General features: G+C 38.6%; 1 protein-coding gene across 1 annotated transcript in view; it reads right to left on the reverse strand.

Annotated features, from left to right (window-relative positions):
* The window catches only part of DOCK1 (dedicator of cytokinesis 1), a 530,863-nt gene that overhangs the window by 137,215 nt on the left and 379,663 nt on the right, over window positions 1–13,985 (reverse strand). Inside the window, exon 32 of the mRNA XM_060768624.2 lies at window positions 8,907–8,965. Within this exon, the coding sequence (XP_060624607.2) occupies window positions 8,907–8,965 (59 nt within the window). The remainder of the gene's footprint in view (window positions 1–8,906; window positions 8,966–13,985) is intronic.

Genomic DNA, 13,985 nt, shown 5'->3' on the forward strand with positions numbered 1-13,985 from the left:
ACAGATCAGAAAATGCTTAACAGTGACACAGCTTTATTTGTCAGGAGCCATCAATAGCATGAAGTTCAAGTTTAGGGATGGAATTTCAAAAGTAAAAGCAAAATGAAATAAATGTGAAAAACAAGTATGTTGCCATAACAACACATTATAAGCTTTTGATTCAATTTTTTAATACTGTTTAGAGTGGATACCCTTGGTCTAATAGTACTTTAAAACAGATTTCCCAATTTATTCCACTTAAGGGGAAGGACACACACACATACACACTACTGCCCCCTATACTGAAGTGAATGGAAGAAGCAAAGGGAGCTATTTTTCAATATAGATCTCTAGCGACCACAAGGGACTGCTACAGAATCGAGGGAGAAATGCCTTTCTAATGAGAAATGCAAGGGATATTATCACAGCTTGACAATAATCACCAATGCCATGAGTGAAAGTCTTTGGGTTCTTAAAATCTCTCTTTGTGCATTCTCTAATCTCTCTCACTATGAGAACCTTTTATGGGCATCGGGAAATACAGCGGTGAAACACCTTCAGTTCTCTGAACAGTGTGTCCTACTTAATCCTTTTCTCACAGGTCTAATTGGCAGGAATTTTAAATCAATGAAGGAAGAGGTGGCTTTCTATGGATGCAATACACGAGAAACTATGTACCAGGAGGAGAGGAAAAGAAAAAGCAATTAGAAAAGATTAAGATATGTGCAATCATACTGTACATCTCTTCCCCTCCTCCTCTGCTGCCTGAAGGCCATTTAGCTTATCAGTTCAACAGCAGTGTTTGAAAGCAGCTTCACCCAGAATTTACTTTATTCTGCCGCACTGGAAAAAAATGAATAAAAAAAAAAAGCTTAGAAGAACTGCAGAGTCAGCGGACTCCCAGTTTTAGATGATAAACATACAGCTCCACAAATCAGCTATGCAGCAAATCTGATATCTAAGATATTCATCAAATTCCTAATCCTGCTACAGATTCAAGATGCTTTCCCCTCCTTCTCCTCCTCCTCTTCTTTCCATCCTGTTTTCTAAAATTGCTATTTGGGATTTGATCTCACTGTCTTTCTGGATGGAATGGGGTAGAGAAATGTTTTGTTTTCTCATTTCCAAAATTGGCCACTATAAGATAGACTTGACTACTTCTTCCAGAATGAATTCATATGTGATGAAATCATTCAAGGATGCAGAGAACTCAGGAACAGAGAAGAACCAACACCACTTTCCTCAGATGTATCTATTTTAAGTATATGGCTCATTGTTAGAGTAAGAGCAGTTGTGCACTGCTTGTAGTCCATAATCACTACTTGTACAACACTAAATGTATGTAGTTGAAGTGAACATTGCAGGATTTTCCTATAGCTTGGCTTTTTCGATGTGACCATTTAACCCATTTTGTTTGTTTCCATCTGCGGCTGTCCTCATGATGCACTTTCACTTACCCCTAATGAAGACTTAACCCTTTTGTTCCTCCTTCTCGGGCTCTACCCTCTTCCCTCACAAAGGCATTTTTTCTATTCCTATCTCATCCAGGGTTTTATTATTCTATCTGTGTATTTGGCCTGCCTTATTTGCATGACTTTTATTATGTTATTTTGCATTGTTCATTTTATTTTGTGTTTTATGTATTTTGTTCTGATGTAATGTTTTCTGTTGTTTTGTATTTTATTTTACTGTATTTTATTTTTGGGCTTGGCCTCATGTGAGCTGCCCCGAGTCCGCTTCAGGGAGATTGTGGCGTGATATAAATAAAGATGATGATTATTATTATGGTAGCATCTCCCTGTAACTGTAATTTGGGTAGAAATATGGATCAGAATCCAACAAGGGGCATCTGAAAATGGAGAGGTTCCCAGGATGAAAGCAACCTTTCTTCCTTCATGCAGCATTCACCCCTAAAGTCTCAAAACCTCCTCCATAGGTACGAGAGCCTTCTAGAGTTGGTTCCAGATGTCACAGAGAGCTATAGGAGAAAAGAAAAGTTATTTCATACAAGCCACTCATGTATCTTTCAACCATCTCGAATGGTTTTCCAGATTCAAGTATCATGTCATGGAAACCAGCTGAAATTATCCTGGATACTCTCTGTAAAAGATAGATGTTCCAGATGCTTCCCTAACTGTCAGCACACTCTTCTAGCAAAATTGCTGGGAAGGGAGAAGAACATTCCCACCCCGGTGAGTTGTTTATATTTGTCTGGGCTAGATCAGGTGGGGGCCAATGAAGTTCTTCACGCTTGGTCTTCAGACCCATTTCCAAGGTGCCTTTCTCACTGAATATATGACCAGCCACTTTTCTCAAAGGCAGAAGTGGGTAGGTAGTATTTAGGACTTCAGATTTTAGATAAGAGAGACTCATCCAATATAAGTATTATTAAATTGTTAATTAAAATTGTTGTTATTTAAAAACAATGGAAGTTAGAAATAGTGATAGAAGCATTGCCACATTTTATATAGTATGAGGTATTTAAGTAAGAGCTGTTATACTGATCAAAAGTAGTAGTTGTTCTTGCCCCACCCCCCGCCCCCCAACCTATATATGGTGAACCTACTTGAGAAGGAATCTCTGGTTAGGACTTAGTTATGGAAGATTACATAATTCTACCTAAAAATATTTCTGTTAGACACCTTCCATTATACCCTTCCACAGCAGGATTTGAAAGCTAGTTGAACAGAGGAATATACATTCATTGGTCAATGCCAGAAAATCATATTGTTCTTTAAAGCTGGTGGAAGTAAATGTGTTGGGCTCACATTGGGCCAACTATTTTCAGAAGCATGCCGCAATCCTCAGCATAAACGGCAGTCAAGTGGTACCTTTATGACAGGCAAAGAAATCTTAGAAGCAAGGTACAATCACAGTGTACATAGTTAAGGGTGGGATCAGAATGAAATTGGATGCATAAGCTGCAGACGTGGAACAGTGAATCAAGAGCTGTTCTATGCACATTCCATTTCAGCCTTCATATTCTATATACATAAAAATGGTGTCTAGAGCTAAATTAAAGAATGAATTAAAGCCTGCCCATGAAGCAGAGGCGGGTGAAAAATAATCCTCAGCAGAAATGAGCCAGCAGAGGCTCATGCTAAAACTTTCAAGGATTTTTTAAAAAGCAAAGTGGCTGAAGGAAGGACCCAGTTCTCTGTACCACCTGCTACACTGATCCGCTATCAAAAAGGTGGGAATATGGCTCAGTCATAGGATCACCATATGTTGAAACAAAGTTGATGTCAAATAGCAACCAATTGTTTTCAATGGGAACTAACTATTCATGCATTACTATGTGTAACTTTTTAAAGTCTTCTAAATTTAATATTCTGCAGACAAATGCAATTGAGCTGATATAGTAGCAAGCCCATTATATTTTCTTGGTAACCATTTTATCAGCTTAAAATTTACTTCTAGTCTGCTGGAAAACAGAGGCTGTTAAAGTCATATCATCATTAGTATGCTGTGGATTTCCAACATGAATAAAAAAGCAGTAATTTAAATTCACAGGCTGCAATCCTGCAATTAATTACCTCTGCAAATCAATGGGCCTTTGTGTCGGTTAACTGCATGCAGGATAGCAGCCTTAATTTGCACATTAAAATGAAATCATTTTCCGTTACCACTGGCAGTCTTTCCCATCTTTTAAGACGTTTGGTGCATCTCAAATCCCACTGCCATTGCAGTCATATTTTTGTTGTCATATCTTTGCCAGTGTGGTATACCTATTTGTGCAGGCCTCTCTAATGTAGTGCCTTCAAAATGTGTTTAGCCAATGCTGACCAGGACTGATGGTGGTTACAATCCCACATAACTGCAGGGTGTCAGGTTGGGGAAGACTGGGTTCAAAGCCCCACCTATCTATATTACTATCAATATTACTCCAATAAAGGCATGTCTTATGAAGTCATCAGTCTGTTAGTATTTCTTAGGAATTTTGCGTGATGCAAACCATGAGGATCCAATATAGCCAGCAACCACTGTTTAATGAAATGGGCTAAAGGACTAGGAATAATATGCAGATGATGTTAGACTGTCCTCTTTTCCATCTGACCAACGTATCATAATGAAACAAGTGACGTCACATCCCCAATCCTCCCACACAGATTCAGAAAATGTGGCAGATATAGGAACATATCTAGCACTTAATTTTCTGTGGCCTCAGCACTAATGTGTAGTTGCTGTAGGCTGCATTGAAGTTCACATTTTGCCCAGAATGTTCCTTTTCTATTCACTGCAAGAGGACTGACAGTGCCAGACAGAGTAGGTTTGTATTAAATGTCACCACTTATCATACTGGTATGCTTTTGTTGATTGCTTTATGGAAAGAATTAAAAATATTTCACATGGTATTAAAATATTGGGATACTACCACTCTTGGCAGCCCCCCCCCCCCGGTGATACAGCGGGTTAAACCGCTGAACTTCCTGATCGAAAGGATGGCGATTCAAATCCGGGGAGCGGGATGAGCTCCCGCTGCTAGGCCCAGCTTCTGCCAACCTAGTGGTTTTAAAACATGCAAATGTGAGTAGATCAATAGCTACCGTTTCTGAGGGAAGGTAATGGCACTCCATGCAGTCATGCTGGCCACATGACCTTGGAGGTGTCTATGGACAATGCTGGCTCTTTGACTTAGAAATTGAGATGAGCACCACCACTCCATGGTCGAACACAACTGGACCTAATGTCAGGGGAAACCTTTACCTTTGCCACATTTGGCAAATTAGCTTAGAGATGAGGATTGTAAAATCACTATACCCCAACCCAATCCATTGATACTGCTGTTTTTGATCCATTAGCTGTGACTTGAATCCAACCATAGAATGAGAAAAAGAAGAGAAGACCTCATATGGATAAAAAGAAACTACGGAAACTACAGCACAGTAGTTCCTTAGCATCTGCCAAGGTTTGGCCCTAGGACTCCCAGTAGATACCAAAATCTGTTTATGCTCAAATCCCAATGTATACAATGGTGTAGTAAAATTGTGTCCCTTATATAAAATGATAGACTGGATGGCAGTGTAGACTCATATAATCCAGTTGCTTTTCCTTCTATTTCCTATAAACATCCCTTTTATCCCTGGTCTCATCAAAAGTTTCTAATTAAAAGAGCCCTGATTTCTTTCAATGCCTCCTCTTTTCTTTGGCTTACTGGAATGGTTTGAGTCAGTATCCTGCTTTTTTAAAAGTATCTTTCTTTTGCGATTCCTTATCTTTTGTGAGCCCACAAAGGGAAAGCTGTTGGTAGCCCCGGTTAGCATAGACTAGTTGATCTGTAAACGTGTTGACTCTCCAACCAGCAGTTGATTGATTGGATCTACTCTAGGAGAGTCTGAAATAATATTCAGGCTAATATTGACATTAGTTTTCCCACAACGAGTTCAAGAAATATTTGACTCAACCTGGGTAATGTTTAGGCAAAGACTGGAATTTGTCAATGAAAGTTCAGACTCCTGGTTGGAATCCATCTCAGCATAGACACCATCATGCTGATAAGTAATGGAATAAGAATGCAAAAGGCTTTGATCCAGTCATATTTCAGATACTTGAGCAAATAGCAAGAAAATTAGTGCAGATGTTATTTAAATATAGAGGTAATTCCTGACTGAGAATCTGCAGCTGTCAAAGGAGATGCCAGAGAGAAGTTTCCATTTGTATAATTTCTCTGAACTTCCTGTACTAGAGAAATCGGTGTTATGCTGACTAACTAAATTTCAGTGAACTGGTTAAAATCACTTCGTCCTCTGTATTTTTATTGCTCATATATCTTCTCTACATCATTACATCAGAACTTTATTCATGTGTCATGAATTATATATCATCTTGGCAACTTTTTATATCATGAGACTCATGTTTTATTTGGTATGATGTTGGGAAATCCCAGCTTGATGATTCATTCCTTTATTTTTTGCATCTTCACTTCATTTTTTGCTGAATCAATTTTGGTTGCTTCAACCAATTACCAGTAATCATGTTTTGCATAATGAGGCACAGGGTCTTTCTCTGCTTAAGGGAGACAGAAGGGTTTAAGAATATGGTATATCAGAACCATAGAGTGCAGCTCCTAGTTATGAATTCAGTTAAACATTTGCAGGTTTAACTTTTTCAGATTTAAGTTTTTGCAGATTTGATTAATATGGTCTCTTTAGTAATCTCTAGGACCTCCAGTGTGAGTCTATGGTCAACTTCCAGCAGAGACTGACAACAGAATTGCACTGAAAGGCCTAGGAAATCCTAGGACCTCATCACATTGATGAGGTCCTGTGTTCCGATTCGTCAATCTCTGTAGTGAATCGGTGGGGTAATTCCGACGGCCTGCTGGTAGCAACATTTCTCCATCATCCGAGGGGGCTCATCACCATATGACTGCCCCCCATGCTAGCCCCGTTGTACCTAAAGGAATATGGGGAGACTCTTGTGCTGCTGGCACAGCGTCATAGGAAGCCTGCACCCTGGTTGAGTTACGGAGCCTCACCAGAAGTAATCCTGTGTCATCTGATGGGCAGACACTGAAATTTCCTCATATGAGGAGGCTCCTAGAGAAGTTTTCTATCAAGTAAAAATAGTCCTTTTATGATTTAGATTTTTCCCATTTTGCATGCGCCCTGCACCCCTAAACCCATTGAATGGGGAGGACTGATTTTGCATAATTTTTGCATCTCCAAATCCATGATAGAAAGGTGCTTACTAATCTCAATGGACCATTATAAATGAAGATAATTGCTGTAACAGCATGCTTCATGAAGCAGAAATTATAGTCATATTGATAACTTAGCCGGCAATTTATTTCAACAGAGCATGATGGTCTCACTAAACTAAATTAGGGAAGGTTGATTTACAATAATATGGGAGTTAATAATCTAGGCAGGGATGTGCGGAGCACTTAGCATCCATTTCTTGATAGAGGCAGCCTACCCCTAGTTTATGCTAACCTCTAGAACGATGGTTCTCAACCTGTGGGTCCCCAGAAGTTTTGGCCTTCAACTTCCAGAAATCCTAGCAGCTGGTAAACTGGCTGGGAATTCTGGGAGTTGCAGGTCAAAACATCTGGGGACCTACAGGTTGAGAACCATTGCTCTAGAAGCAAAGAAGGAATAGACCTCAGAGTGGTGGCAGAAAGTAGTGGTTTAATTAGTGAAGAATTAAACCACTTCTGGGTTTAATTGTACTGGGTTGCGAAATGCGAGATACTTTTGATAACAAATTTACTCTTTCTCTTTACCCTTCTTTGCTTAGCTGAAACCAGTCATGAGCAACTCAACAAGTGGAGACCTTTGTTCCAAAAAATACAGGAACCTTCCACACAGTCATATAATCCAGATCCTCTCTGAACTGGGTTATCTGAGTCCACACTGCCATACATCCCCGTTCAAAGCACAAAATGTGGGATTTTATTCAGCTGTGTGGAAGGGACCACAGTTAGGATAATAATCTCTATGAGCAATTAATGAGAAATAGTTCCTAACATCAAGATTCGAATTCTCAAAACTAATCTCATTAGTAATAAAAAATCTGATGGGTCTGACCATCATGTATCATGTTCAGGCCAGAAATTATACATTTTGACATATGCCTGCCAAGTGACTACTATTATATATTTTACTTTATTCTGGTCTTCAGCTGTTCCAAAAAAAAAAAAGGCATTTCTGGAATCTTATTTCCCTTCACCACATAACTCTGTAGTTCAAGCACAGTGAACTTCTAAGTTATAGAAATATCCTCATATGAATTCTCTCCCTTGTATTGCACACATGAACTCACATAATAATTCGGAAGATATATCTAGTTTTTGACTGCCTAGCCATAATATATTGATTGAACACACCACGGTTTCGGCCTCACAATTACTCTAAGGTTGATGTTTTCCTTTCCTGTACTTTCCCCCTCTACATCAGAGTGATCTAAAAATACAGCAATTTTTCAATGGTGTGATTGCTCACTATTCCAAATTGTACCCATGAAAACAGAACATTTATCATATTTCTCCCATATAAGCTTAATGTTTACACTACAGTGTGTCTATATTTATTTGATTGACAACTGTTGAAAGAGTATATCTATACATCCTAAAAGGACTGTGTGAAAGCATTCCCACTTGTTACAGATACAAAAAAGTAGACAACAATTCTATGGAACAGTCCATATGGCAGTAATGGTATCAAACAGATAAAGCTGATGATGAACAGCAACCTGCTGTTTTATTGACCATTCCAGTAATCTTCATGTAATAATGATCTAATAATGGCTATACATTATAATGAGTGACATGCACCTTGGACTTTGACTCTGAAGACTAAGGTTGAAAGCCCACTACAAGTTACACTCTCTCAGCCTCAGAGGAAGGCAAAGGCAAACTTCTGAACAAATCCTGCCAAAAAACCCCTGTGATACAGTGACTTTACTGTTGCTATAAATTGGAAACTAATCGAACACACACACAAAAACTTGTACTATATTTCAAAAAGAATAAAAAGTAGCAAAGACCAATACCATATATACTTGAGTAAAAGATGAGTTTTTCAGCACTTTTTTATACTCGAATCAATATGTTTTCTCAGGTTTTGTGGTATAATTACATGCCTTGGCTTACATTCAGGTTGGCTTATACTCGAGTATATACGGTAATTACTTAATGTTTGACACATGTGAAGATTTTGGAAATTGCCTTTTTATATCATTCCATAAGAAGATCTTCTGTGTCAGCTGTCTGAAAACTGATCCTGAAAAGGAGCTTCAATAAAAATCAATATATATGAATGAATGCCTCAAATATGCCAAAAATATTTATATAATCAAAATCCTTGGTAAACAGGCATATCATTTCCAACATCACTAATACAAACAAATTTGCAAAAAGTAGTATGCATTCAGGTAATCAGGACATTTAGCTATTAAAGAAACAAGATAATGGGGTTTTTACTTACCCAGATTATACCACATATCACGGATTTCAAAGCCAATCTGTCTTCTCATATCACCATATCTATGGAGAATACACATTTCTTTTTTGGTAACATTTCATAGTTTTGACGTATTTCAGTATCACAATTGAATCATTGCTATGCCAACAAAATGTACCTGTCTAAGCTAAACGTTTTGCTGCTTCTGAGGATTTTAGTATATCTTCCATCTTTGAATGATTTAAGTGTCTTGGCTAATTTATCTCCTGTTATGGGGAAAGACCATGCAGAATTTAAATGGCATTCTCAAATCACACAAAAAGGGATGATTTTTGAAAAGCAATAAGCAGCATACGTAAGTTTGCTAGTGCTAAGATCTGCATTTCTTATCCTGGCTTGAAGGAGGAAAAGAGCTCCACTCGATAGTGCTTTTCTGTAAACGGTTTACCTGTGGGAATTTTACTTTGCCTTGACGGCATATTACATAACTGTCCTTTGGGAATGTGGGGGTGGTTGTGTAGATTAATGAGAGTATTATCTGTTTCTCAGTCTCTAATAGCTGAAGAAAACAAACTGCACAGTTTTAGGAATATTTTGTGTGTGCATGTTTATATAGACTGTCCTAGGAAAAGTGCCATGAAGAAGACCCAAACACAGCAGCAGGTATCAAAGACATCTTTCCAGATCACACTGAATTGGACACTTGTATATGTTTGAAAATAAATTAATAAATCTAACATGAAACCTGTCGGAATACTACAGTGGATCTAAAACAGTTGCAAAAGAGCAGTCTTGGAGCTACATGACCTTCCATTGTTGTTGTTTTTTTTCAGCTAGCAAGCTCTCCAACCAAAACAAAAAAGACAGTAAATGGAAACGAGTGTGGTGTTTAGAGTTAAGTTAATCAAATGTTAATACTCTTCCATTTGTAGTCAGAGTAATGGCAGATGGTATCTGGTGGAGAAGGATTTCCATGGGGTCAAAACATGCCACCTAGTTGCTCTTCTTTTCCCTTACCTCTTTTGATATTTTTGATGGTACGTATGGTCCCAGAAGTTCATAGGAAATGAAAACTGGTCTCCAGACTGGCCACAAATGCCCACTTCTGTTCCAAATATAGAATGTCCAGAAAGTTGCAGAAAACAAACACTGAAGGTTGTCAAAGCCATATGCACCATCAGAAATGTACTGGGGAAGAATAGTAAAGGTAAAGGTTTCCCCTGACATTAAGTCTAGTTGTGTCTGACTCTGGGGGGTGGTGCTCATCTCCATTTCTAAGCCAAAGAGCTAGAGTTTCGGAATGCAGATTAACTACGTTGAACTGGATTATATGAGTCTACACTGCCATCCAGTCTATCATTTTATATAAGGGACACAATTTTACTACACCGTTGTATACATTGGGATTTGAGCATACACAGATTTTGATATCTAATGGGAGTCCTACAGCCAGATACCAAGAAACTACTGTAGTTTCTTGGCAGATACCAAGAAACTACTGTGCTGTAGTTTCTGTAGTTTCTTTTTATCCATATGATATCTTCTCTTCTTTTTCTCATTCTATGGTTGGATTCAAGTCACAGCAAATGGATCACAAACAGCAGTATCAATGGATTGGGTTGGGGTATAGTGATTTTGCAATCCTCATCTCTAAGCTAATTTGCCAAATGTGGTAAAAGTAAAGGTTTCCCCTGACATTAGGTCCAGTTGTGTCCGACCATGGAGTGGTGGTGCTCATATCCATTTCTAAGCCAAAGAGTCAGCATTGTCCGTAGACACCTCCCATGTCATGTGGCCAGAATGACTCTATGGAGCACTGTTACCTTCCCACTGAAATGGTACCTATTGATCTACTCACACTTGCATATTTTTGAACTGTTAGGTTGGCAGAAGCTGAGCCTAACAGCAGGAGCTCACCCCACTCCCCGGATTTGAACCGCCAACCTTTCAGTCAGCAAGTTCAGAAGCTCAGCACTTTAACCTGCTGTGCCACCAGGGCCCCCAAATATGTGTATAAATATAATGATGAAGAAGAGTAGAAGCATATGAAGTTTTTGTCAGCATTTGTCAACAAACTGAAGAATCTTTCTTTAATTAAATTCAATTTCCAGGACTTAAAATTTGGAAGGAGGGAGGTACTTAACCATAATTTGCATGTCTGCAGGGGAGAAGACACTAAATATTCCCTTTTCAGCACAAGATTTTTGGAGTTCACCAAAGCTCTTTCATATCTGAATCATAATAAGGTTTTATAATATTACTTGTTCACCTTGATTAAACATTAAGAAGCATACTTCTCCTTTATACTAACATGAGAAGCAGTTTCTTTCCATTACAAAATCTTGCAGATACTTGATATTTAACAAGAAGAGGAAAGATTCCGCACAAACGTTTAATAATGGTAATTAATACTCAAAAGGACCTTCTGATATTAGATGAAGTGATCATTTACTCCCCTGTGGGGTAGAAGATAAATTTCTTTCCTGAGTAAATATAATCTTCTACTCCATCCACATGCCCTTACAGGTTTCCAAACAATTTACTTTCTCAGTTCATTGACTACAGTATAACTGATTATGTGAAAGATAATAATTTGTGAAATATCACAGAGCTCTGCAAATCTGGCTAATTTGGGTCACAAAATTCAGACTATATATCTTAATTACCTGGGTCTATAGAGAAGACTTGTAGCATGCATATTTGTTCTATTCTGCCTCAGAAAATTGAGCACACAGCCTGAACAATCTTTATCAACTAGTTCAATGGGCGGCAGCCAGATAACTCATCGAAGCGCCATACAGGGAGTACATAACCCCCCTGCTATGTCAGCTCCACTGGCTGCCGGTCCACTTCCGAGCACAATTCAAAGTGCTGGTCTTGGCCTATAAAGCTCTATACAGCTCGGGCCCAGCTTACTTGTCCGAACATATCTCCCTCTACGTTCCACCTCGTAGTTTAAGATCGACCGGGGAGGCTCTGCTCTCAGTCCCACCAGCTTCGCAAACGTGTTTGGTGGGGACAAGGGACAGAGCCTTCTCGGTGGTGACCTCCTGCCTGTGGAATTCGCTCCCCAGCAAGATTAGGTCAGGTTCATCCTTCCTTTCCTTTAGGAAGAAACTGAAATCATGGTTTTGTAACCAGGCTTTTGGACAGCAGGAATGACAGCACTTTGGATGTTGAATTGGACTGGAAGTGGCTACATGATTTTAATCTATTGTTCTATTTATTGTTTTATATTGCTGTTATATTTGTCATATTTGTTGCGACATTGAATTGTTGCCAGTGTAAGCCGCTCTGAGTCCTTCTCCGGGGGTTGAGAAGGGCGGGGTAGAAATGTTGGAAATCAATAATAATAAATATCACTATAATATCTTTGTATCATTGGCGCCATCTACACTGCCATAGAAAATGCAGATTATCTTCTTTGAACTGGATGATATGGCACTGTAGTCTCATATAATCCAGTTTAAAGCATATAATCTGGATTATATGGCAGTGTAGATCCAGCCACAGGCTGCTGTTCTTATTCAAAAGTAGCCTCTATTGAAGAAGCTCACTCCCAATCCCCAACACACCATTGTATGTATATATGACTGAATACAAAGGCAAGGGAACTTTGCCAGAAAGGCATGATTTCAGAATGCTACTGTATGTTCTTAGTGTGCCTTTGGATAAAAAATATTGAGCATTGAGACTTCTGGTATTTTAAAGGCTATGATCCAAATCATCCTCAGTCCCCCCAGCACTGCTCTGGGCAGGAGGCTGTATCTATTCCAGCTATGAGTATGCTTTGCTTTACCTTTAAACCCAGTGGAATAAAATAATGATACTTTAAAAAATACTAAAGTTAATGGAAAAAATATCATTCAAAGCTATTTGAAAAGCTAACACTTTTGTCTTCCCTTACAAAAGGCAGTAATTCATTTTTGTTGCTAATCTGCAAAATCAGCAACATGTAAACAATGTGTTATTAATAGGCTACATTAAAATGCAGGGGATTCAAATATATAATTAGGATTATAGTATCATAAGTTTTCAAAGATGGAAGATTCATGAAGGCCAATTAAACAATCCCTCTGCCAAGGAGGAATAACTAAAGCACTCCTAAAAGATCTCCATCTAACCTCTGTTTAAAAGCCTACAAAGATGGCGTGTCCACCACCTTCGAAGGCAATGTAGTCCACTGTCAAACCATGCTTATGATAAAAAAAATCTTCTTAATATAATTACTTTTCTTGTAATTTGAATTCATTGGTTTGTGCTCAAGTCTCTTGAGAAGCAGAAAAGAGTGTCCCATCTTCCACATGACAATCCATTAGATGTTTAAATATAGCTTTAGTTTATATGAGTCTCCTCCTCATAATAATAATAATAATAATAATAATAATAATAAATCGTCAGTTTCAGATACAACTTCAGAAAATCCTCTGAAGATGCTAGCCACAGATTTTCCCTTCCCTTCTCTTCTCTCTAAATTAATCATACCAGTTCCCTCAGTTGTTCTGCAGAAGGCTTGGTTTCCAGATCTTGCGTGAATTTCTCTGTGTTGCCCAGATCTGGACATATTCCAGATGGTTGATCTGCTTCTTGAATTGTGGTGCCCAGATCTGGACAAAATATTTTATGTGAGGTCTGCCCAAGGCAGAATAGAGTGGCACTACTATTTCCCACAATATTGAGGATGTTCAAAATGACCTTTTTTGGTTGCTAAAGGATACTCCTGACTTTTATTTAGCTTATGTTCTACTAAAACCCTTGGATCCTTTTCACAAGTACTGCTTTCAAGCCAGGTGTTATCCATCTTATGTTTGTGCGTTTCATTTTCTGTGCCTAGATGTAGTACCTTTCCTTTATCCCTGTTGAAATTCATTTTTTAAGTTTTAGCTTTGCTCCTCAATAGATTGATCAGTTGTTAATGTCCAAACATGAATGTCCAAAACTAATGTCTCAAAAATCCATTGTCCATTTCCTATCTATAGATCCTGGCACGGCTGCAACTGAAGCATTTCCGAGGTGCTGAGAAATGATGTTCCCAACAATATCCTTGTTGTGAAGAGCGTTGAGAAAAACAGTTGTGGCAGGACCTCACGAGCAAGACATTTC

The sequence above is a fragment of the Anolis sagrei genome, chromosome 3 (genome assembly GCF_037176765.1).
Source record: "Anolis sagrei isolate rAnoSag1 chromosome 3, rAnoSag1.mat, whole genome shotgun sequence".
In the NCBI taxonomy this organism is placed as follows: Eukaryota; Metazoa; Chordata; class Lepidosauria; order Squamata; family Dactyloidae; genus Anolis; species Anolis sagrei.